The 23,796-nt window shown below is 50.6% G+C and overlaps 1 protein-coding gene across 1 annotated transcript in view; it reads left to right on the top strand.

Annotated features, from left to right (window-relative positions):
• The window catches only part of pnpla7a (patatin-like phospholipase domain containing 7a), a 45,668-nt gene extending 24,334 nt beyond the window's left edge, over positions 1-21,334 (top strand). Inside the window, exons 20-36 of the mRNA XM_064307037.1 lie at positions 1,649-1,762; positions 2,922-2,988; positions 3,214-3,363; positions 3,910-3,973; positions 4,649-4,817; positions 7,558-7,740; positions 8,049-8,167; positions 9,682-9,838; positions 10,230-10,346; positions 10,843-10,912; positions 12,108-12,224; positions 13,166-13,314; positions 15,484-15,636; positions 16,714-16,830; positions 17,857-17,941; positions 19,012-19,127; positions 19,644-21,334. Coding sequence (XP_064163107.1) covers positions 1,649-1,762; positions 2,922-2,988; positions 3,214-3,363; positions 3,910-3,973; positions 4,649-4,817; positions 7,558-7,740; positions 8,049-8,167; positions 9,682-9,838; positions 10,230-10,346; positions 10,843-10,912; positions 12,108-12,224; positions 13,166-13,314; positions 15,484-15,636; positions 16,714-16,830; positions 17,857-17,941; positions 19,012-19,127; positions 19,644-19,706 — 2,010 coding nt within the window. The 3' untranslated portion in view covers positions 19,707-21,334. The remainder of the gene's footprint in view (positions 1-1,648; positions 1,763-2,921; positions 2,989-3,213; positions 3,364-3,909; positions 3,974-4,648; positions 4,818-7,557; positions 7,741-8,048; positions 8,168-9,681; positions 9,839-10,229; positions 10,347-10,842; positions 10,913-12,107; positions 12,225-13,165; positions 13,315-15,483; positions 15,637-16,713; positions 16,831-17,856; positions 17,942-19,011; positions 19,128-19,643) is intronic.
• Positions 21,335-23,796: the final 2,462 nt, after the last annotated feature.

Raw genomic sequence — 23,796 nt, 5'->3', positions numbered from 1 at the left:
ATTTTGTTGTTTAATTAAGAGGACATGTGACCTATTTGTGTTGCAATTTTAACGGATTTCCTTGCCTGTCGATACACCGTGGAAATGAAGAATGTGTGGTGTGGAGTGTGAGTCACTTGGGGGTGTGACGGTGGCTACAGAGGTTTGTAATGAAGCCACAGCGCAGGTGGAGGTCCTGCTGAGAGAAGGACATTAACACCGACGGAGGGGCAGGTTGAACAACCCCTGAATAATGAGCGTGCCGCGGGGGTGTAAGGCGTGCGCACGCCTGGGCTGGTGATGGGAAAAGGTCTCGAATCGTCCGAACGCACAACCGCTCGCGATCCATTCTGTGCGGTACATATGCCCCGCAAGACAATTATCGTAATTCAGAACCAAAACATGATACATTCTGGTGTGTGTGTGTTTGTGTGTGAGTGTGTGTTTGTGTGCGTGTGTGTGTTTGTCTGTGTGTGTGTCTGTGTGTGTATCTGTGTCTGTGTGTGAAATCAGTGAATTGTTGGGTAGCGTTCCCCCGAGAGATCCTCAGCCTGTTTATTTTCTCAGTCGGCCTCCCGATTGGCTGACACCTGCGTGTCTCCCCGGTGACGACTGCGCTGCTAAGAATACCTGGCCATGTCGATGCCATGGTTACCGCCTCCTCCGTGGTCTCCGTGGATACGGTGATGCTGGATGACGGACAGGGAGCCCTCTCATTAGGTCGCGCCGCTGGGCACACACGGATTTAGCCGTTCCTTTTACGTCATCCTCAACTCGGGCTTTTGAAGAATTATTAAAGTAGCCATTAATTCGGGAACCGAAGGTCCCTCGCGCCTCTGCGTGTGGGTACCGGTTCCGCCGGTGCGCGGTGCGTGTTGGGAAATGATAAAAAGGTCACGGGGCTCACGTTGTCCCCGCTGTATTTTTAGATTTGTCATTTTCCATCTTCGGAAACACCTTTATCTCACAGCAGATTATTCCGTCTGTGGCACAGTCGTGGGTCCAGCTCAGGTGCTGAAGATGGGATCACGCAGCCCGCGTAGCCGAATAAGATTAGCATTACGATGAAACATTTCAATATTTTATTATCAAACAATGTGGATATAAAAATATCAATAGAAATATTTTTCATTATTTAAAAAAATAAAATAAAATACCGGACCTGCCCTGAGAATGTTTTTACGTACCAAAATTATACAGAGCACGAACGAAGAATTTTGTTTTGCATACAGATGAAAATGTTTCTTTAAAATTTGTTTGCAATATGTGTTTTTTTTTACAGAAATTGCTTGACCACATATGGCAAAAATATGAATTATTTCCGCTTTGAGAAATTGCATTTATATATGTTAAATCACTACTGGGAAGTGTGTTTATTCTATTTTCAATGCATTCCACATATTTACAAGACAATATATTGCAGTATATTCAAGTTCCTCATGGGGTGCCGGACTTTCATTGGTGTCTAAAGAGTTCAATTATTTAAAATAATGATTTTACCCCAGTTTGCCATTTATACAACGAGACATGGAATAACTGAAGTTATACTTCGGTATGAAAATAGTGTTCTTGAGTACAAACCCTGTGCTCTCTCTCTCTCTGTCTGCCTGCCTGTCTGTGTGCCTGTCTCTCTGTTGGTCCGTCCGTCCGTCGGTCCGTCCCTGCTCAGGTGGAGGCTCTGACGCACCAGAACAGAGCCACCACGGTGCACGCGGTGCGGGACTCGGAGCTGGCCAAGCTGCCAGAGGGGGCGCTCAGCTCCATCAAGAGGAGATACCCGCAGGTCAGGCCCAGCGACTGACCGAGCGCCTGAGCACCCGACCGGGGGACACTCCGTACCGCTAACCCCACACCGGGCCGCCTGCGCAGCGCTCCGCCCGCTTAACACCACGACTGTGTGTTAACGCCGCTGCCTGAACATAGAAACCCACACACACCCACCGGCGCACACTTCCGCACGTACTCATACACGCTTGTGTTTGTATGCCGGCAGGCGCACACGTATACTCATTTGTACACGTGTGCACACACATGCACTCATACACATGCACACGCATGCACTCATACACATGCACACGCATGCACTCATACACATGCACACTCATGCACTCATACACATGCACACGCATGCACTCATACACATGCACACGCATGCACTCATACACATGCACACGCATGCACTCATACACATGTACAGGCATGCACTCATACACATGCACACACATGCACACACATGCACTCATACACATGCACACACATGCACTCATACACATGCACTCATACACATGCACACACATACACTCATACACATGCACACACATGCACTCATACACATGCACACACATGCACTCATACACATGCACACGCACGCACTCATACACATGCACACGCATGCACTCATACACATGCACACGCATGCACTCATACACATGCACACACATGCACTCATACACATGCGCACGCATGCACTCATACACATGCGCACGCATGCACTCATACACATGCGCACACATGCACTCACACATGCGCACGCATGCACTCATACACATGCGCACGCATGCACTCATACACATGCACACACGTGCACTCATACACATGCACACGCATGCACTCATACACATGCACACGCACGCACTCATACACATGCACACGCATGCACTCACACATGCACACACATGCACTCATACACATGCACACGCATGCACTCATACACATGCACACGCATGCACTCATACACATGCACACGCATGCACTCATGCACATGCACACACAGGCATGCGCACATATATACTCGCGCAATCTTGTGTACTTCTACATATATGCACACTTGCACGCACGCACGCACACACACACACACACACACACACACACACACACACTGTGAAACCCTTCCTGCAGTTACGTGCTCCTGAGCTGCTGTTTCCCCTCTCTCTGTTGCTCAGGTGGTGACCAGACTCATACACCTGCTGGGGGAGAAGATCCTGCAGCAGGTTAATGGTCCTCTTACAGGTTTGTATGTGTGTGTGTGTGTGTGTGTGTACACGTGCCCTCTGTCTGAGCTGTTCTCTCTCTCTCAGCCCCTCTCCCCTCTCTCTCTCAGCCCCCCCCTCTCTCTCTCTCAGCCTCTCTCTATGTCTCTCTCTCTCTCTCTCTCTCTCTCAGCCTCTCTCTATGTCTCTCTCTCAGCCCCTCTCTCTCTCTCTCAGCCTCTCTCTATGTCTCTCTCTCCCCCAGCTCGCAGTCTGGCCCTGCACACGCCCAGCAGTAAGTGGGACACGGGTAACCCCGCCTCCAACCTGTCCACCGTCACCATCCTGCCGGTGTCCGAGGACGTGCCGCTGACCGCCTTCACCCTGGAGCTGCAGCACGCCCTGAGCGCCATCGGTGCGTGGCCCCGCCCCCCTACGCTCGGCCACGCCCCCTCACGCCGACCCCACCTCTGCTCGCTCGGACTCCGCCCCAGAGAAACAAGACTGTTACTGTACTGGCAATAATACAAATAATTACTATATATTCATACCTGATGCTCGGTATCTCACTGTTGTCCGTATTACTGTACTGCATTAATTCCCCCAGAGGGGGCAGTAGAGTCTCGAGGGACAGCGAGAGTCTGTTCTCAATCTGCCTTTGCACATCAACCGACGTTCTACGACTGCCTCACCAGATGGTCAAGTCCTGCATTCCTTCCGTCCTGCTTCTTAGCGGCTGGAGTTTCTGGCGCATATATATATATATATATACATACAGCAAAAACCATCCATCATCACTGCATTTTACTTGGCCACACCCCCAACATTAGTATTCATGTTAGTAGGCAAATGCTTCAGTGGTAGGGAAACAGAACTTTCTATTCTAAGCACACAGAGCTGTGTATATGGCGTGTCTGTATAGAATCTGTGACATCATGTCAACGCTCCCTGTTCCCTACAGGCCCCACCCTCCTCCTCACCAGTGACATCATCAAACAGCGCCTGGGATCCGCAGCACTAGACAGGTGAGTAATAAGCTGGGTGCTCGTCTGTGATCAGTGTGGAATGACGTGAGGAAGGTGCTCTTTTTGTCTCTGGTTTTGTTTTGCATGGAACACCCCCCAACACATTTCACAACCTCATATGCTCTGATTTAATTAGCTCAGTAATGGATGTAATCTGACACTTTACCCTCGTTTATTGATCAGCTCATGATTGAAAGCTGAAACCTGTTCTCGTGTCCCTGTATCAGTGGTCTCAAACTCGGTGCCATGGAGGGCCGTGTGTATGCTGGTGTTTATTCCAGCCTCAGATCTTGATTATATAATTAGTCCAATTATTTGCTGAATTAGGGATGCAGGTTTGCACATAATGGTGACCCGATGTCTATGGTGACCCGCATTGCCTAAATAAAAACTTGCTTATGTTCTGTGCTTCAGTGCAGTTAAATGCGTTCGGCTGAATGAGTAATTGGACTCAATTAAGGCAGCATTAATTGGTTGGAATGGAAGCCTGCGTACACACGGCCCTCCATGGCAACGAGTTTGAGGCCGCTGCCCTGTGTGACTCACCGTACGCGGTACACTTGACGAGCTCGTTGAGCGGAAGCAGAGACCGGCACGCTTTCCCCTCCGGTTGACAAAGTTTGCCACCCGATGTCCTGAAGTCATGTGACTCACTGTGTGCCCCGCCCCCCCTAGCGTGCACGAGTACCGGCTGTCCAGCTGGCTGGGGCAGCAGGAGGACATCCATCGCATCGTGCTCTACCAATCGGACGGCACGCTCACGCCCTGGACGCAGCGCTCCATCCGCCAGGCCGACTGCATCGTCATCGTGGGCCTGGGGGAGCAGGACCCCGCTGTGGGGGAGGTGAGGGGGGGCGGGGGGGCGAGGGGGGAGCCAGCGTGCCCCGGGGTTTCCTCTGCGTTAGCTCTTCACAGCGATGCACAGCCCATTGGCTACTACAGATGAGCTGCTTCCCAGTGCTAGCTTTCCCCCCTGTAGTACTGTCTGAGAAATAGGGTGTAATATAGTCACTAGCTCTCCTGTAGTACTGTGTGTGGCCTGTAGGGTGTAAAATAGTCACTGGCTCTCCTGTAGCACTGTGTGTGGCCTGTAGGGTGTAAAATAGTCACTGGCTCTTCTGTAGTACTCTGTGTGGCCTGTAGGGTGTAAAATAGTCACTGGCACTCCTGTAGTACTGTGTGGCCTGTAGGGTGTAAAATAGTCACTGGCACTCCTGTAGTACTGTGTGGCCTGTAGAGTGTAAAATAGTCACTGGCACTCCTGTAGTACTGTGTGGCCTGTTGTGTTTAAAATAGTCTTGAGGTTTCTTGGTGAAAATGTGTACCGTGGGGTTTAGTTTGCAAGTGTGGGGGAGTGAGAGTTTGTTCTCCTGGGAGGGATGGCGGTGTGACCTGGGATCAGGGGGGTGGGGGGGCGGAGGAGTGTTTGCACATCATATTTCCTCCAACTTAATCCGGTGTGTGTGGATTAGCGAGAGCTTAGCCTGCCTGATAATCAGACTCACACGCACAAGGGGTCCCGTTTGAGCTGGAGAGGCAGGGGCGAGGGGCCTCGACCGAACGGAAAATTACAAGGTCACGTCAGGAGAGAGGGAGGAGGGAGGCGGAGAGAGAGAGGGAGCGGGAGAAAAACAGATCGATAGAGATCGAGGGCGAGATACAGCCCGTAGCTACGACGACTGTGCCGCCGCGGCGCTGACGAATGACTCATCTGCGTTCATCTCGAAACGATTCAAACGTGTCCCTGTGCTCTTCGGCAGCGTTTACGAATGAACCCCCCGCCAATGAAAACACCTCGGATCTGAGGGAGGCAGAGTGTGTTAAAACGGAGTGGAAAAACAGGAAGAGAAAGAGGCGCTAAATAACTACCCCGGTGGGAGCGGCGAACGAGAACCCGCAATTTTCCGCTCGCCCTCTCCTCTCCTCTCCTCTCCTCTCCCGCCCTCTCTTCCTGGAGGAGGGAGAGCAGAGTCTCTCCTCTCCTCTCCTCTCCCGCCCTCTCTTCCTGGAGGAGGGAGAGCAGAGTCTCTCCTCTCCTCTCCTCTCCTCTCCCTCCCTCTCTTCCTGGAGGAGGGAGAGCAGAGTCTCTCCTCTCCTCTCCTCTCCCGCCCTCTCTTCCTGGAGGAGGGAGAGCAGAGTCTCTCCTCTCCTCTCCCGCCCTCTCTTCCTGGAGGAGGGAGAGCAGAGTCTCTCCTCTCCTCTCCTCTCCTCTCCCGCCCTCTCTTCCTGGAGGAGGGAGAGCAGAGTCTCTCCTCTCCTCTCCTCTCCTCTCCCGCCCTCTCTTCCTGGAGGAGGGAGAGCGGAGTTGTCGGCGAGCTCGTCTTGGGTCGGAGTGCCTCCTGGAGAGGCTGACGCTGCGCGGGGCGCGGTCTTGTCTGCGCGCTCGGCTATGGCGCGTTTGAGAGGCAGCGCTGATGTCCCCCGGTGTTAGCGCGCGCGCCGCGGGCTTCGCCCCAGTCCCTCATTTTACCCGTCCTCGTCCCCTCCGTCCTCCCCCGACACGGAAATCGATCGAGGTCCTCCGCCATCTTATAGCACATTCCAACCCCGTCGAATGGTCCTTGAAGGCGCTTTCAAGGAGGCTCCCGAAGGACGCTCGAGCCAAGGAAACACGAGCGCATCCTTGGTGGACGTATTTTTTTCAGAACCTCGGTGACGTATAACGATCGACCTGTGGATCCGCCTCTCCCCGTCCGCCACGCCTGTAACTGAAGTGGTTTCGGACTGACGCTTGACTGGACAAGGACGTTCCATTTGCCTAATGCACGTTTCCTTGATCCTTGCGTCCTCTGATGGGCGGAGCTAGGAAAGGTTGCAGGGAGGTAAAGATAAGCAAATAGAACGAGTTGCGTGCCCTCCCTGTGACCTCTGACCTCTGACCTCTGGACACAGGCGGCCGAATTCATGCCTGTGCAACCCGTGACATTACACAGGGGAAGTTATTTTCTGGTTTCATCTGCAGTTGAGGGAATTTTTGTTCAGCCCCTATCAAAATTGAGGTCTCTTGCTCACAAACTGAATGAGTCATATTTTTTGGAACTGGTAATTAGTGCCTTAGAGGCCAGGGAAAAAATATTGTAGTGAAAATGCAAATGAGGCAAGTTTTGTTGAAAATAATTTTATATGACTCTACCATTGTCTACTGGATGCTTTGTTTTGCATAATTATGAAGCAGGTTTGACATTTGTTAGGGAAGGTTCTTGCCTAATTGAACTCAATGAATTTGTTCATACTGCCATGTTTTCTAACATAACTAACAGACTGACTGGGTAGCTTGCTAGCTTGCTAGATCTGACTGTTCTCCAGTGAGCTCTCAAGATCGTTGTGCCATGGAATGTCAGTTTGCTGCTTGAATATATATGCAGATATTCATATATTAAGATTGCTTTGTCTCAACAGATGTCCCCCACAGTCTGAATTCTCCATTGACTTCCGTTATAAAATGTGCATCTTGATAGATCTTCCACCATCTTTGTTTGAGTGCATGCTTTAAAGCGGTGCATTATGGGCTGAGATACTACGTATGCCCCCTGACCCCTGACCCCTGACCCCTGACCATTGACCCCGCCCGCCCCCCCCCCCAGCTGGAGCGCATGCTGGAGAGCAGTGCAGTGCGGGCTCAGAAGCAGCTGGTGCTGCTGCACCGTGAGGATGGAGCGCCCCCTAGAGGCACGGTGGACTGGCTCAACATGCGCAGCTGGATCTCCCGCCACCACCACCTGTCCTGCCCCCGCAGGGTCTTCACCAAGAGGAGCCTGCCCAAACTGGTAACTGCCCCTACCCCTGCTCTGCTGCCCCCCAGACCTGATCTATTACCCCTACACCTGCTCTGTTACCTCTGCACTTGCTCTCTTACCACTCTATCTGTTCTGTTACCCCCACCTCCTGCCCTGATACCCCCTCCACCTGCTGTGTTACCCCTACTCCTACTGTAGTACCTCCTGTAGAGATCATCGCTTTAAAGATAAATTACAGGAGAACTATGTATACTGCCTGCCTCTGCCGCTGTCTTGTCTGTCACATGGGGCCCTGCTTGCTGATTGGTCCGTCTGCGCTGTGCCCCTCCCCTCACCAGAGAGAGATGTACGAGCGGGTGTTCCAGAAGCCTCCGGACCGCCACTCGGACTTCTCCCGCCTGGCACGCGTCCTGACGGGCAACGCCATCGCCCTGGTGCTGGGGGGAGGCGGAGCCAGGTACGACCGCGCCCTTTTCGCCAGCTCACGACCCCGCCGGCTCTCTCTCTCCGCCGCCTCCTTCCACCGAAGCGCCCGCTGAGCGATAGCGCGTACCGCGCAGCCAGGCCGCCGGTGCCCGGGCGACCAGAGGGGGGCGCTCTCGCGCGGTGACACAGGGCACTGCACACGGGACCACGCTGCGTTTGTGTTCGCAGCCTGAGCCCAGTCGGGTGTTTGCATGCAGGGCTGACTCAGCACCTGAAACAGCCCAGCTGACCCAAAATGGCCTCACAACGTCACTAAAATGTTTTGTCAGTGTTAACATAACATCACCACAACATTGCAGCAACATTGTGACAACATTTTTTGTCTGCTGGGAGGTCGATCGATCTGTCTGTCTCCCTCTGTGGATCAGAGCTGCTCTAACCTTCCGTCTGTGTGTCTGTCTGTATGTCTGTGTTTGTGTGTCCGTCTGTCTGGGCTGCTGATCTCTCCCTTCTCTGATTGGTACTCTGTCTGTCTGTCTCTCCTCTTACTCAGTCACCTGAGGGAGGTGCTTTCAGGTGTGTATGTCGATGTCTCTCCTGTCAGTACTGTCAGTATCTATGTGTCAGTACTGTCAGTCTCACCCATACCTCAGGCCTGTCTGTGTGTCAGTACTGTCAGTATCACCCATACCTCAGCCCTGTCTCTCTGTGTCAGTACTGTCTGTCTCACCCATAGCTCAGGCCTGTCTCTCTGTGTCAGTACTGTCTGTCTCACCCATAGCTCAGCCCTGTCTCTGTGTCAGTACTGTCTGTCTCACCCATACCTCAGGCCTGTCTGTGTGTCAGTACTGTCTGTCTCACCCATACCTCAGGCCTGTCTGTGTGTCAGTACTGTCTGTCTCACCCATAGCTCAGCCCTGTCTTTGTGTCAGTACTGTCAGTCTCACCCATACCTCAGGCCTCTCTGTGTGTCAGTACTGTATTTTGGGGAGTTTTTTTGTTTGTTTTGTATGCCATTTCTCTGCCATTTCGGAAAGGAGGAGGTTCAAACCTGAAACCCCGCCCCCCCACCACCAGCTTTGTCTCTTCCATGGTTGGCTCCTTCTTTCAGTAAATATCTCTCCCTATATCTCTCCCTCTTTCACTTTCATCTTGTTCTTCCTTTTCCATCATCCTCCTATTTTTATCTCATTGCTTCTCTTTCTGTTTTTCGTTTTTTCTTTCTGTACCTCCCTCCTCTCTCTCCCTCTCATTCTTCCTCTCTCTCTCGTATCTCCTCTTCTCTCCCATCTCTTCCCCTCTCTTCTCTCTTCTTCTACCTGTTTTTAAGTGCCTTTTCTCCCCACCCCTGTCTTACTCACAATCCTTTACCTCTCTTTTCCCTCTCTCTCTCTCTCTCTCCTCCCTCTCTCTCTTCTCTCTCTCTCCTCTCTCCTCTCTCTCTCCTCTCCCTCTCTCTCTCCTCTCCCTCTCTCTCTCTCTCTCTCTCTCTCTCTCTCTCTCTCTCTCTCTCTCCCTCTCTCTCTCTCTCTCTCTCTCTCTCAGGGGCTGCTGTCAGGTGGGCATCCTGAAGGCCCTTAGCGAGGCCGGCATCCCCGTGGACCTGGTGGGCGGCACTTCCATCGGCGCCCTGATGGGGGCGCTGTACGCGGAGGACCGGAGCCACAGCCGCATGAGAGTGCGAGCGCGGGAGTGGGCCATGGTGAGGAGGCGGGGCGTCCGTGGCGTGCCACGCGGGCACAGGTCCTCTATGCCAACCAGATGGCCAGCTCCTGCATTGCTTCCATCCTCTCTGCTTGCTCAGTCTTGGGGATTCCGTTTGGTGCCAAGAGATTCTTTATTGTGCTTTATCATATCAAATCAAATCAAATCAAACTTTATTTATATAGCACATTTCGTACAAGGTTTTGCAATGCAATGCGCTTCGCAAAAAATTTAAAATAAAATAATTGAATAAATGCTATGAATGCAAAGCTGATCATCTGGTTGTTACGCTGAGTCTGTAATGCAGATACACTGTTTAGTGATGTCATGGGTACAGAAACGAGGATCTGACCTCTCCCCCCCCACCCCCCACCCCCCCCCCCTCTCAGGAGATGACGTCAGTGTTTAAGAAGGTTCTGGACCTGACCTACCCCGTCACCTCCATGTTCTCCGGCGCGGCCTTCAACTCCGGCATCAACGCCGTCTTCAAGGGCAAGCAGATCGAGGTCAGGCGGCTCGCCGTTTCCCCGCGACCGAAACGCTCGGTCGGCCCCGCGGGGGGGGGGGGCGTTCCACGCGCACCCGCCGCTCCTCCTGCGCTCAGCACGCGGTCCTGTGAACGAGCGCAAACGTCTTCTTCTTTCACGGTCGAAAGTGCGGTCGCGGTGAATGTCTGATTGCAGCTGGATGGCTGGTTTTGCAAGGTGTCTCTCTCTCTCTCTCTCTCTCTCTCTCTCGCAAATTCAAATTTTGACATGACTCATTTCCCTGTGGAGGAAACCGTTGCTAAAGAAGTAAATAAGAGGATGGTGGCATCAAAGAAACAGAAAATAAACGTGAAGAATGCAAATTTACACGCCCACAAACCGGCAATCTCACCCAACGAAATGACAGTCCTTAGTTCCAGAGTTGGTACAGCGTGGATGATAAAAATGACTGTGTCTGTCTGTCTGTCTGTCTGTCTGACTGTCTCTCTCTCTCTCTCTCTCTCTCTCTCTCTAGGACCTGTGGATCCCATATTTCAACATCACCACTGACATCAGTGCCTCCGCTATGAGAGTGCACACTGACGGTGTGTATCTGTCTGTCCGTCTGTCTGTCTGTCTGGTCTGTCTGGTCTGTCTGTCTGTCTGTCTGTCTGTCTGTCTGTCTGTCTGTCCACACACTGACGGTGTGTATCTGTCTGTCTGTCTGTCTGTCTGGTTTGTCTGTCTGTCTCTGTCTGGTCTGTCTGTCTGTCTGTCTGTCTGTCTGTCTGTCTGTGCACACACTGATATGCTTACTCAAAAGCACTGCTCTCACTCAGCTGCTCATGTCATAGAACATGCATGTGCATGCACAGATACAGCTCGCGCAGACAGGATGTGTTTACACGCAGGACACGTACCCGCGCACACACACACACACACACACACACACACGTGCACACACACACACACACACACACACGCACACACTACTACGGCAAGCCCCTGGCAAGTAGCAACATAAAGCACAAAGAACCAAAATGTTTGTAAGAGATGAAAGGGATTAAATTACGAACAAAAGAAATAAGTTAAATTAACAAAAAGAGAAGAAGAGAAAAGCAGAAGCAGAACCACGGACGTGTGGAGCCAAGATGGCGGTTGCAGAACGAGCTCCCCTTAGACAGTGCAGTGCTCCTTATCATGGACCTCCACCAGGTACCGCCAATCCTACAGTTAAAGAGAATAACACGCTAAAGAAAAGCAAAACGGCACTTACCTGCCACTAGGGGGCGCTAGTAAAAGTGCTGGAGAGACGCATACATGCGCATGATCAGTATATGCTTGGAGACATCGTCCTAATTGAAAATGCCAATCTTGCTCCAGTGCTTATTGCAGCACACTGTATGTGATACGAGACCTTGCGGATGCACTTTTTAACTGCCGTCTGTCACTCCTGAGTGTGAGGAGACCCGGCGATGTCATGTAATTACAGCTTCAAGGGAAGATAGAGGGGAAATTGACCTTTTTGAGGGCAGGGCTGTCAGTGTGTAGAGTCTCCAGGCACACTGAGAAGTGCACTGGTTCACATAACAGTGTCTCACGTGCCCGTGAAACATCCTGCGGTGTGCCTAGCCCCAGAGAGATAGCCAGAGACGACAGGAGACAGAGGGATGGACAGAGGGTTCAGCAATTACAGAGGGGTGTCCTTAATTTAGATCGTTTTAGAAATTGAAATGATTTCAGCATGCAGTATAAAAAGCAATTAAAGTTTCTCCTGTTCCTGTGTCCCCCCCCCCCCAGGCTCTCTGTGGAGGTATGTCCGTGCCAGTATGTCTCTGTCTGGGTACCTGCCCCCCCTCTGTGACCCCAAAGATGGACACCTGCTCATGGACGGGGGCTATATCAACAATCTGCCAGGTGTGTACCCCTCCAGTGAAGTGCTTTTAGAAGTAAGAAATCTCTCTCTATTTCTGTCTATCTATCTATCTATCTCTCTTTACCAGTCAGATGTGCACCCCTCTTAATCTGACTGCCAGGTATGTACATTTATACAGCGGTAACTGATGAATGACATCACCGTGGTGCTATAATAACAGTACTAAGGAGTTGTGTATATATGCCATTTATCATCCCATGAACTCAAAGTACTTCACACTGAAGAGAGGGGGCCCCACCTGAGTAATGCACAGGGGCCATCTTACACAGCTGAGGTGGCGAGGGGGAACTTATTCAGACGGTTTAACTGGGGGGGATAATTAGGTGAACAGGGGGGTTGTTAGGGGGGGATATTTCGTTTAGTCTGTGAATTTGTCCAGTACACCGGGGGAAGCCCCACGTTCTCTGCGGTAAGTGCCGTGGGACCTGTAATAACCACAGCGAATCAGGGCCTCAGCTTGACGTTTGGGGTTCAGAGAGAATTCCAGCGCTGCTGGCCCATCAACACCTCTTCCAGCAGCAAATGGGTTCTCCCAGGGGGTAATCCCATCCAGGCTCTAACCAGGCCCGCACCTGCTTAGCTTCAGTTCTGCTGGAGCAGGGTTATCTGGTGCTGTGGCTGCTGTCAGTACTCTGTGTCAGTGTGAGAGCATCCAGTGGGGTTCCTGCACTGGGAAACACTGGATCTGTCCTGTTTCTTCACTTTGTGGCATCTCTGTTTCTCTCTTTTGCCTTCTCCCCAACACAACCACGACACACACACCGCACACACTCCTCACACACACACACAACAAACACCACACACACACGTCCACTGCCACAACACACACACACGTGCACACACACACATGCACGCACACACACCACACACACACACACACGTGCACATGCACGCACACACACACACACACACTCTCACACAGCGGACGTGGCGCGGTCCATGGGCGCTAAGGTTGTGATCGCCATTGACGTGGGCAGCCAGGACGAGACGCATCTCACCAACTACGGCGACTCCCTGTCCGGCTGGTGGCTCCTATGGAAACGCTTCAACCCCCTGGCAGAGAAAGTCAAGGTGAGAGAGTCCGTGTGTGTGTGTGTGTGTGCATGTGGTTGGTGTGTGTGCGTTTGTGTGTGCGTGTGCGTGCTGGCGTGTGCGTGTGTGTGTGATCTGTGTGTGTGTGTGATCTGTGTGTGTGTTGTTGTGTGTGAGTGGAGTGGTGTGTGTGTGTTGTGTGTGTGGTGTGTTGTGTGTGTGTGTGCGCATACGTACATGTGTGCCTGTGTGGATGTGCGTGCATGTGTATTCAGTTCATTCACATTTTTGGCTGGACCGCAACAGCGGGGCCAGCCCTACAAACACGAATGTCTGTGACTGACTGACTGACTGACTGACTGGCTGACTGAGTGAGTGATAAAGTTACACCGTGCATGTCTGTGACGTCAGCCGGTTCGGTCCAGCCATATACTAGGTTTTAACCTGGTCTTGTTTAAGTAGTTTTTTGCCAAAATATAGCTGGCAAGTGGCAACAACATAAACAGCAGGGCGGTTTATGAAACTGTATATCTGTGTGCGCATTATACACACTCACAGTTTCCTTTAGTTTATTTACCTCGATGTGGTGGGGTGAGGCACAGCCCTTTCATCGTCAGGAAACATATTTATTAACCCCCTTCATGTGGGGAAATGTTAGAAAATAAAACATGTCCCCAAAATAAAGGACGGTTAAATTGAAATACGGGACTTCATTTTCCAGACGGCCTGAGCCAGGGGGGGGGCTGGCGGTGTAAAATGTGAATTAGACTCAAGAGCTTATCAGCAATAAGAGAGGAAGCTGGAAATAATGCTCGAGCCATCTGAGCAACAGGAACTATCGCTGGTAACTCAAAGGTTACCCCCCTCCCCCCCCTCCCCCCCATTACACTATTTTTTGCTGATTTTAAAAGAGGCGGGATGTTCTGACCAGAAGAGGCTGACCAATGGTGGGTTTATGCAAATGACATAGTTAACAGCGATTGGCTGTTTTCACAGGTCGTGAAATAGAAACAGGTTAATTCTGAACAGGCTGTTTTGCCTGGTGATTTTTTTTCTCATACAACAACAAAAAATGTGAAGTAGAACCAAGTTCATATTTTACCAGCATGTAAGTATTATGCCACACTCTGCACAGTCAATTTCAAAACTTGGTAACCTCCGATTTCTAAGCTATGGAACCCTTAAAGACAGCAGGGGCGTCGTCTGGTAAACTGACATCCTCATTACCGCCCACCGCTGAAGATGGGAACGCACTGCAAAAACCAAAAAAGAAGTCGATCTGAAGTAAATATTTTAGTCTTATATTTATACTTTCTTTTACTTTCTTGCTAAGTGAGACAAAACGATTGATTGAATGGGGTGAGACAGTTTTACTCATTCCAAGATTTGCCTGTGGGGTAAGGCAATTCCATTTGTCGAGCAAAAAAAGTGAATTAAAACAAGCTAATATTTTCTACTCGGGAGAAAGATAATGAGATTTTAAGTCTCAATGCTAAGGCTAAAACACTTGATAAGACGGGTTTTTACAGCGTGAGGAGCAGGAGAGCGGCAAAGCTGTAAATATCCCGCTAGCTTGTTAGCTTCATCGCGTGCTTCAGTGTTTAATCCTCAGGCCCGGAGGCTAACGTTTCCCTAGCGCGGCGCGCGCGATGCCATCAGTAACGGGCAGGTTTATCAGCCCGTTAGCGCTGAGAGGGCTCGGCGAGGGGAGGGTTAGCGCTAGCGCCGCCAGGGCCCTTCATTAGAGCCGATACTCTCTGCCGCTGGGTGAAAGGAGGAGGAGGGGAGAGGAGGAGGTCACTTCCGCACAGTGGGTGGGGATGGGGGGGTGTGGCTTGAGGGGACGAGGTGTGTCTGGAGGTGGGAGCAGCGGGTGAGGTTTAAGATTTAGGCTGATGTGATGCGGCGATGGGGGGGTGATTCGGGAGAACGGTTTGGGGCTGCGGTGGCGTGCAGGGGCAGCAGTGAGGGGGCATGGGGATTTGGAGGGTATGATTTTTGTGAGGGTGTAGTCTCTGATCTGAACTGTGATATGGACTCTCTCTCTCTGTCTCTCTTTCTCTCTGGGTGTCTCTCCCTCTCTCTCTCCCTCCCTCCCTCTCTCTCTCTCTCTCTCTCTCTCTCCCCCTCTCTCTTTCTCTCTCTCTCCCCTCTCTCTCTCCCCCTCTCCCCTCCCTCCCCCTCCCCTCTCCCCCCCCCCCCCTGCAGGTGCTGAACATGGCGGAGATCCAGACACGGCTGGCCTACGTGTGCTGCGTGCGGCAGCTGGAGTCGGTGAAGAGCAGCGAGTACTGCGAGTACATCCGGCCGCCCATCGACCGCTACCGCACGCTGGAGTTCGGCAAGTTCGACGAGATCGCCGTGAGTACGCCTTCTGGTGGCGTTAGTGACTGTGTTCAGGCCCGGTGCGTTAATGACTGCGTTCAGGCCCGGTGGTGCGTTAATGACTGCGTTCAGGCCCGGCGGTGCGTTAATGACTGCGTTCAGGCCCGGCGGTGCGTTAATGACTGCGTTCAGGCCCGGTGCGTTAATGACTGTGTTCAGGCCCGGCGGTGTGGTGCGTTAATGACTGCGTTCAGGCCCGGCGGTGCGTTAATGACTGCGTTCAGGCCCGGTGCGTTAATGACTGTGTTCAGACCCGGTGCGTTATTGACTGTGTTCAGGCCCGGTGATGTGGTGCATTAATGACTGTGTTCAGGCCCGGCGGTGCGTTAATGACTGTGTTCAGACCCGGTGCGTTAATGACTGTGTTCAGGCCCGGTGGTGTGGTGCGTTAATGACTGCGTTCAGGCCCGGTGGTGCGTTAATGACTGTGTTCAGACCCGGTGCGTTAATGACTGCGTTCAGGCCCGGCGGTGTGGTGCGTTAATGACTGCGTTCAGGCCCGGCGGTGTGGTGCTTTAATGACTGCGTTCAGGCCTGGCGGTGTGTTATGTTAGTGACTGCGTTCAGGCCTGGCGGTGTGTTATGTTAGTGACTGCGTCAGGCCTGGCGGTGTGTTATGTTAGTGACTGCGTTCAGGCCTGGCGGTGTGTTATGTTAGTGACTACGTTCAGGACTGCATTCAGGCCTGGTGGTGTGTTATGTTAGTGACTGCGTTCAGGACTGCGTTCAGGCCTGGCGGTGTGTTATGTTAGTGACTGCGTTCAGGCCTGGCGGTGTGTTATGTTAGTGACTGCGTTAATGACTGCGTTCAGGCCTGGCGGTGTGTTCTGTTAGTGACTGCGTTCAGGCCTGGCGGTGTGTTATGTTAGTGACTGTGTTCAGGCCTGGCGGTGTGTTATGTTAGTGACTGCGTTCAGGCCTGGCGGTGTGTTATGTTAGTGACTGCGTTCAGGCCTGGCGGTGTGTTATGTTAGTGACTGCGTTAGTGACTGTGTTCAGGCCTGGCCGTGCGGTGCAGCGCTCCATGTCCCCGTGTTGGTCTCTGTGTTGCAGGAGGTGGGCTACCAGCACGGGAAAACGCTGTTTGACGTGTGGATCCGCAGCGGGGTGGTGGACAAGATGCTGAAGGACCGGCACCAGGAGGAGTTCCACAACACCAAGACCAACAGTGTAAGGAGGGAGGAGGGAGGAGGGAGGGAGAGGAGAAGAGCGAGAGAGAGAGAGAGGTAGGAAGGGAGAGAGGGAGACGGGAGGAAGAGGAGAAGGGAGGAGGAGAAGAGCAGGAGGGAGGGTGAGAAGGAGGGAGGAGGAGAGAGAGGGGCAAAGCAGACAGAGGGAGAAGATGAGGAAGGAAGAGGGGAAGCAGTGGAGGGAGGAGAGAGACAAAGAAGAGAGAGGGAAGCATGGAGGAGGAAGAGAAGGGGTGGGAATACCACCACCACGCTGTATATTTCACTCTAAATCCCCCCCCTTTTTACATGTTGCCCCATCCCAGCACTTTTTGGTAATTTGTATTTGTCCTAATACTTCAGCTTGTTCTTCTGCCTAATTGGCAGGGCAGAGGTTAGGTCTGAATAGTGTTCACTGTGTGAACTAAACTGTGTTCTTGTCTAGAAATAGCTGTACAAAATAAGTATTATTATATCTTATTGAACCTGTGTTTAGCAGTTGTCTATGACCAAGAAATGCACTTTTTGTACGTTGCTTTGGATAAAAGCGTCTGCCAAATAAATGTAATGTAATGGAATAAGAGTGGGAGAAAGAAAGGGAGGGAGGGAGTACAGGGAGGAAGAAGAGGAAAGAGTGAGGGACAGTGGGAGTGCGAGGAAGGGCCCCTGAGATGAGAGGGGGAGGGAAGGAGGAAAAGTAAAAAAAGATGGATGCCGGGAGGGAGGGAAGGGTAGAACAGGTAGGAAGGAAGGAAATGCACTGATGTAGAGAGCAGTAGGGAACAAGTGAGAATGACTCATAGACCCGGGAAGATAGAGAGCCTGATGGACAGACTGACCGGTGTTGCCCACGGCGACACAGGCGGCCGTGTCCATTGTAAGCTGGTGTCTCACTCTGTTTGATTGACAGGTGTTGTTTGGCCATCTGACAGTGTGCCCGAATGAGCTTTTGGGCACGTTGATTGTCTGTCTGACAGGCTGGCTGACCCCTCACCCCTCCCTCTGTGTACCCCCCCCCCCCCCCCAGGTGCTGACGTGTCCCAACGCATCATTCACCGACCTGGCCGAGATCGTGTCCCGAATCGAACCCGTCAAGCCCGCTCTGGTGGATGGTGAGAACTAGTGAAAGGGAGAACCAAAAAAAAGGAATTTTTTTAATGCACTTGGGGCTGAGCAAGTTCCATTTCCCACCCCAGTTTGAAATCCCCAACTGTCTGCAATTACAGCCATGTTTTACGCTGGAACCCAGCTCCTGATTCAGGGGAGTGTAGACAACCGCAGTTCTCCTCCAGAACACATGGTGGCGCTAGCTGCTTTTTTTTTCCTGCTCAGCTCGCGTGGAGCAGAGTCAGAGGAAGACCTTTCACATGCAGCTTTAACATGCAGTCTACGGGCGACATCAATCAGCGAAGGTTTCTAGATAGCAAGGAAATGTGGACCCCTAAACGAAAAAATATCTTTCGGCAGAAAAAAAAAACAGGTTGAAAAGCGTCTTGTTGCTGCCCTCTAACGTTTGAAATTTCCTTTCTGTATTCCGCTCTGGCCCCACCTCAATCGTGATGTCAGAGTTCCTCTATGGAGCTACTACGTCAGATAAATGTCCATCAGGATATCCACTGGGAAAATTTGTTGGCGCCCACAAATTTGTCCGTTTAATTTGACGGAACACTGCCGGCACCTGATTGGTTAGATGCACTACGGTCCTTGGTTTAGACGCAGCATTTTCAACAACATGGTGGTCTGTTCATAAACTTTCTCGTATTCAAATTAAACAGTCCACTAAAATATATGCTTCTGAAAACATTTGCGGTGAGAAATAGCCCATGTAATTGCTCAGTCTTGATTTTATATTTCATCTGCAGCACCTTGTTTGACAGTCTGATTCGAGTTTCATGAAGTAGGCTGCAGCTGCGCTGTAGAAAATCATCTGCATACTAAACACTTCATGCAAATGAGATGGACACACCTGCTCCACCTACCCCAGGAATAATTTTTTTAAAAATTGTGCAGTAGACAGGCTGAGACAATGCAATTACTCTCTAATGATGTTACCCAGGAGCTGTTGTTCCCTTGATCTTTGACTCCTTTTCTCCTTTCTTCTGTGCTCCTCTTCTCTCTTTCTCTGTGTTCTTCTTTCCTCCCTCTCCCTCTCTCTCTCTCTCTCTCTCTCTCTCTCTCTCAGAAGAGTCGGACTACCAGACAGACTACGAGGAGGAGGCGGTGGGCAGCGCCCTCTCCGACATGGAGCTTTCCAATCACCACGGCGACCATGCAGAGGGGGAGGAGACTGCTGACACTGTAAGCCCCGCCCACTCGGCGTCCACCAATAACCGCGCTGCTCCTCGACCCAGGGGAGCGTCTCATTGGTGTCTTTGACTTTGTTTGTGGAAGAAGGCAGTTGGCCGAAAGGAACACACTGTGGAACTGCTCGATTGCATTTCCCTACTCTGCCGCTTTGTCTTTCCGTACAGTTAGCGTTTACAGTTTGCTTTAATGAGCATGGTGAATGTACACTCATATTCCCAAAGAGTATGTATATACTGGGGAAAGAAAACTATATAATATCACATCATAAAGAAGAGAGGAAATATTTGGCTATTTCCATTGGTAAGAAATAATCAAGTAAAATATTCAATAAAAAGAAATATGAGAAATCTGAAATAAAAGCAAATTATGTAAAAAGTTAGCCGGGATGTACTATAGAATGGCATTGTCTCTCCTCTCTCTTTCCCCTTGCTCCATTGTGAACTGATTGGCCTTATTGATATCCCTGGTCTCTCCACAATGCACTGACACGCACTGTGTCTTTCTCAGGATGAAGAAATGGAACTTAGATACAGACGACGAGGATCTCAGCTCTCAAATGTGACACCCTGACCCCTCCCACTTTTCTGCCTGACCCCTCCCACTTTTCTGCCTGACCCCTCCCACTTCCATCACTGGCCACTCCCACGTTTCCTCATTCACCCCTCCCGCCTCTTCCACTGGCTTTTCCGTCCGCTTTCAACACGACCGTGTCCAACGTTTTGCACTATGGCCCCTCTCACATCTATCTGGCCCCTCCCACATCCCTCACTGGCCCCTCCCACATCCCCTCACTGGCCACTCCCCCCATGCCTTTGGAAGAAATGTGTGCGGTGCGGGACTGCGAACAAGTATTCTGTCCTCTGTCAAAAAGTACCCAAAGGCACCCAGGACACAGTATACATACATGCACACGGTTATATGTGCTGTGTCTAATGAATGTGTGTGTTTTTATTTCAAATCAGAATATTCTTTAGGTTTTTACACAAAATGGTAAATTTACAGTTTTTTTTTTGTTGTTGTTTTTTTTACAGTGCATTATTACCTTTATATTCACGCCTTTATGTAACCACTGAGTTCCTACCTGTGGGTTCGCACACCAGCAGGAACTGACGCACCATGTACTGTAAGGGTGCCATCTTGAGTGCTAGAAACTTCCGTTTTTTTATAGCTGTTATTTTACCATGCTCTCGTTTGATGTAACCAATCAGCATGAGCCATGACTAACCTCTCTCACTACCAAAACACACATACACACACACACACACTCACAAGAAAGCCGATCAATGCAAGGATTTTTATACGTTTTTTTGTCGTCACCTTCTGTGGTTTGTTCGTAACGAGCGGTGCCTTCGCCTGCGCTCAGTGTTACCGTCCTTACATACGCTGCTCCCAGGTTTGCCCTGTGTGGGACTGCTCTGCGACGGGGTCGTGAAATATTCACCTGGACAAGCGGGGTCAACGAAATCCAATCAGTACACCTTATTGTAGCTGCTGCAGGTGCCTGGACTAATTGTGTGCATGTGTTGTTTGTCTCTCTGTTTGTTTGTTTGTTTGTTTGTTGTTCTTGTCGCCCATGTTGATTTGACCAATGCCTCTTCCGATGAACTGATACTCGCTCAGAATTGCGACAGACTCACGGGAGCCTGTGAAGTGGCGAATAATGTCTGAGTGATATGAATTTATACTAATCCGATCTCAGCATGCGCGTTGGCGATGTACTTATGTTTCAGAAACAAAAATGCCTTCGATCACAACTTAGCCGAACAATGCTGTGCAAACTAGACTGTACTCAAGAAGACTTTACAAAGACGACTGCTAGCACAGGAAATTGTGTTTTTTTTGTGTAAGTTTACAATGGGGAAGTGCAAAAAGAAGAAAGAAAGCAAGCTAATGAACTGAACAAGGAAACCACAAAGGCCTTTCTGGTTTAAATTTCATACGGTTGCACTTTGGGCGAGGAGAGCTTTAGGGAAGGGTGTCCCTTAAATGGAGGTTATCAGTGAACCCCGGTTTTGCAGTGCTTTATGACAGTAATGCAAGAGATACGGTCTCATTTTTGTTTCTTTGTTTTTTGTTGTTGTTTATTTTACAAACAACTTTGTAAAATATGAACTACTAATAAATTGCACTTAAATCTTTTATAGAATTTTCTGTGATGTAATGTTCATGTATTCGATTTAAAGGCTGAATGAATTCAATTTTTTATGGCTGGCAGTGTCTTCACTGTTTCGTTTCTGTTTGTTTTTGAGCCAGGTGATTTTGTTTAGGATCCAGATTACTTTTTAGGTGTTGAGCTACCCTGGGGAGTAAACACAGTGATTCATCATTAAGTTCCTCAGGTAGACCGTATTGCCAAAACCACATATGAAAACAGAACAGGAGTGAAAAAAAAAATGCGTTCCAAACCCCCCTGCGTGCCCCCCCCCCCGCCAAACCACGCAAGCGCCAGTCTAAGGTACCGTACCGTGGGTTTCAGCGCCACTGGAGTCTGGCCTCGGCTCAGTTTTCGATTGGTCTGCCCTGACCAAATACAGGCTCCGCCCTCATTTGCATAGCTCCGCCCAAGCTCGGGCTTGAGTGGCGTTTGGGCTGATGCATATTGAGAGATCCCTCCGCCCCCCAACAAACCTCCGCCCGCCCGCCCCACCAAACCTCCCGCCCCGCCCCGCCCTCCGCCCCGCCCCGCCCGCCCCGCCCCCGCCGCCCCCTCAGTGCCATCTCCAGTATTGCGGTTCATTCTCTGTGCTAAACTCCACAGTCTTTGCCTGAAGTCCAGATTGAATCTCATTAAGACATGTCTTGTCCGGTTCACTGAATTTGCCGTATGAACAGCATTTCCACTGACAGGCTGGGGAACTTGTGGCGCTCCTGGACATATTTAGGAAAGGGGAAGGCATGGTGTGATTTACAGTAGAACCCGTTAAAGAAAAGCATGGATATTTTTTTTTTTTTTTTTTACTCTGCTCAGGGACATGACCATTTATGACCATTTGAAGATAAAGTGTGTTTGCCATTTGAAGAGGGGAGTTTTATAACGTGTTCGTGATGAAGTGGAAACTCTTTTTGATGAGCAGATGAGCTGTGGCCAAAGTGATTCAAGTGTTTTTATGGAGGAGAAGTTGGAGGTGGAGGCTAAGCTGGGAAGGGGTAAAGGGGAGGGGCTATGATGTCATACATCATGATGTCATACTTCATGAACTCATTACTCCGTTGCGCTGCTCAGCTCGGTGTCCCGATATGAATCTACGGCGTGAGTGTCAGGTGTGACTGCTGGAGGTCTACGGTTTACAGTCTCAGCGCTGCGGGTTGTATTTCCTACTCGAACACAGTAACAAGGGAGAGTGGTGGCGTGGTTGCGCTGCGGGTGTGCGACGACAAGGAATTGCGTGTTATGCATTGAAAGCGCTTCTCGTCACGTTAATACCGCTAATTAAATCAACCCAGCAGTAAGCCGCATTGGAGAAATGAGCTGTTTCAACTCGTCGCTACACAAAACACTGCAGGTAAAATTTATTGCCAGTCATTTCGGTGTCACCCCCCTCTGATGGTGTCACCTGGTGCGGTCCGCACCCCCCGCACCTCTCTAGTGACGCCACTGGCAGCCGGTGCCAGGGACGTTTGGGACTTCTTCTATATGCTTCCGTAATCACTGGTCCGTGGTGGTGCGCCCAGACCTGGCCGGAGGTGAATACATTTACATGTGTTTGCCTAACAGATGCTCTTATCTGTAGTTATACGTGACACAAGGTCACATACTGTACAGTAAGTTACAGTGTCTGGTGTTTGGACAGCTTGAACATATAGGGGAGTGCTCGGTAAGACCATGTCTGGAGTGATTGGTAACACTGGGCATGTGAGTGTCCTTGGCAAACATACCTAACTCTACTGTTTGCGAAGAAGGCATAATGTAAAGTTGATGCATTAAACAGTCATTTACCTTACAATATAGGTGTGTTTACTGACTGTGAATGCAGTGTATGTTGGACCAAGACAGTGTTCGGGAAATTAGTTGGCATCCCACAGGATTCACCTCAATGCCTAAAAGATTCTTTGATATGATGTTTGCATGAAAAAATATGGAAATATACCTGCTCTTAAACACGAAGGCTTGTTGTTTGCCCTTCAGACGTGAATGCGAATCAGCATTTTGCATTTTGCATTTAAATGCTATCTACACAACTGGGAATTGAAACTAAATGTCACAGTTTAGCTGCTGCGGGGAGGCTGTAAGCATTCAATGAACCATAATCCAGACTGTTAAGGAAGTGTGTCTGCTGAACTTTTTTGCACAGCCACAACACCCTCAAACAGACATCATTTGCAGTTCCCTCATTGACCGATAGGTGGAGACATTGAGCAGCTAGCGTTAGTTAACTCAGGGTGGCGTGTGAAAGTTGGAGGGGGCGTGTGTGTCCTGCTCCACGGTTTCGGACTGCCTTCGCTCATTAGAGGCTTTTAAATGGGAGTCCCGTGCTTGTGGATCTCCAGGGGCTTGTGCGCACGCTGTGATGTTACCTGTAATTAATGGGCTCGTAATGGAGAAACTGGGCCACGAGAGAGGGAGAGAGAGAGAGAGAGAGAGAAAGAGCAGAGGAAACGGAGTAGAGGAGGACAGGAGGGACATGAGCGCCAGCAGGTTATGAGGAAAAGATGATGGATG

The sequence above is a fragment of the Anguilla rostrata genome, chromosome 14 (assembly GCF_018555375.3).
Source record: "Anguilla rostrata isolate EN2019 chromosome 14, ASM1855537v3, whole genome shotgun sequence".
Lineage (NCBI taxonomy): Eukaryota > Metazoa > Chordata > Actinopteri > Anguilliformes > Anguillidae > Anguilla > Anguilla rostrata.
This window is presented reverse-complemented; position numbering and strand designations above follow the sequence as displayed.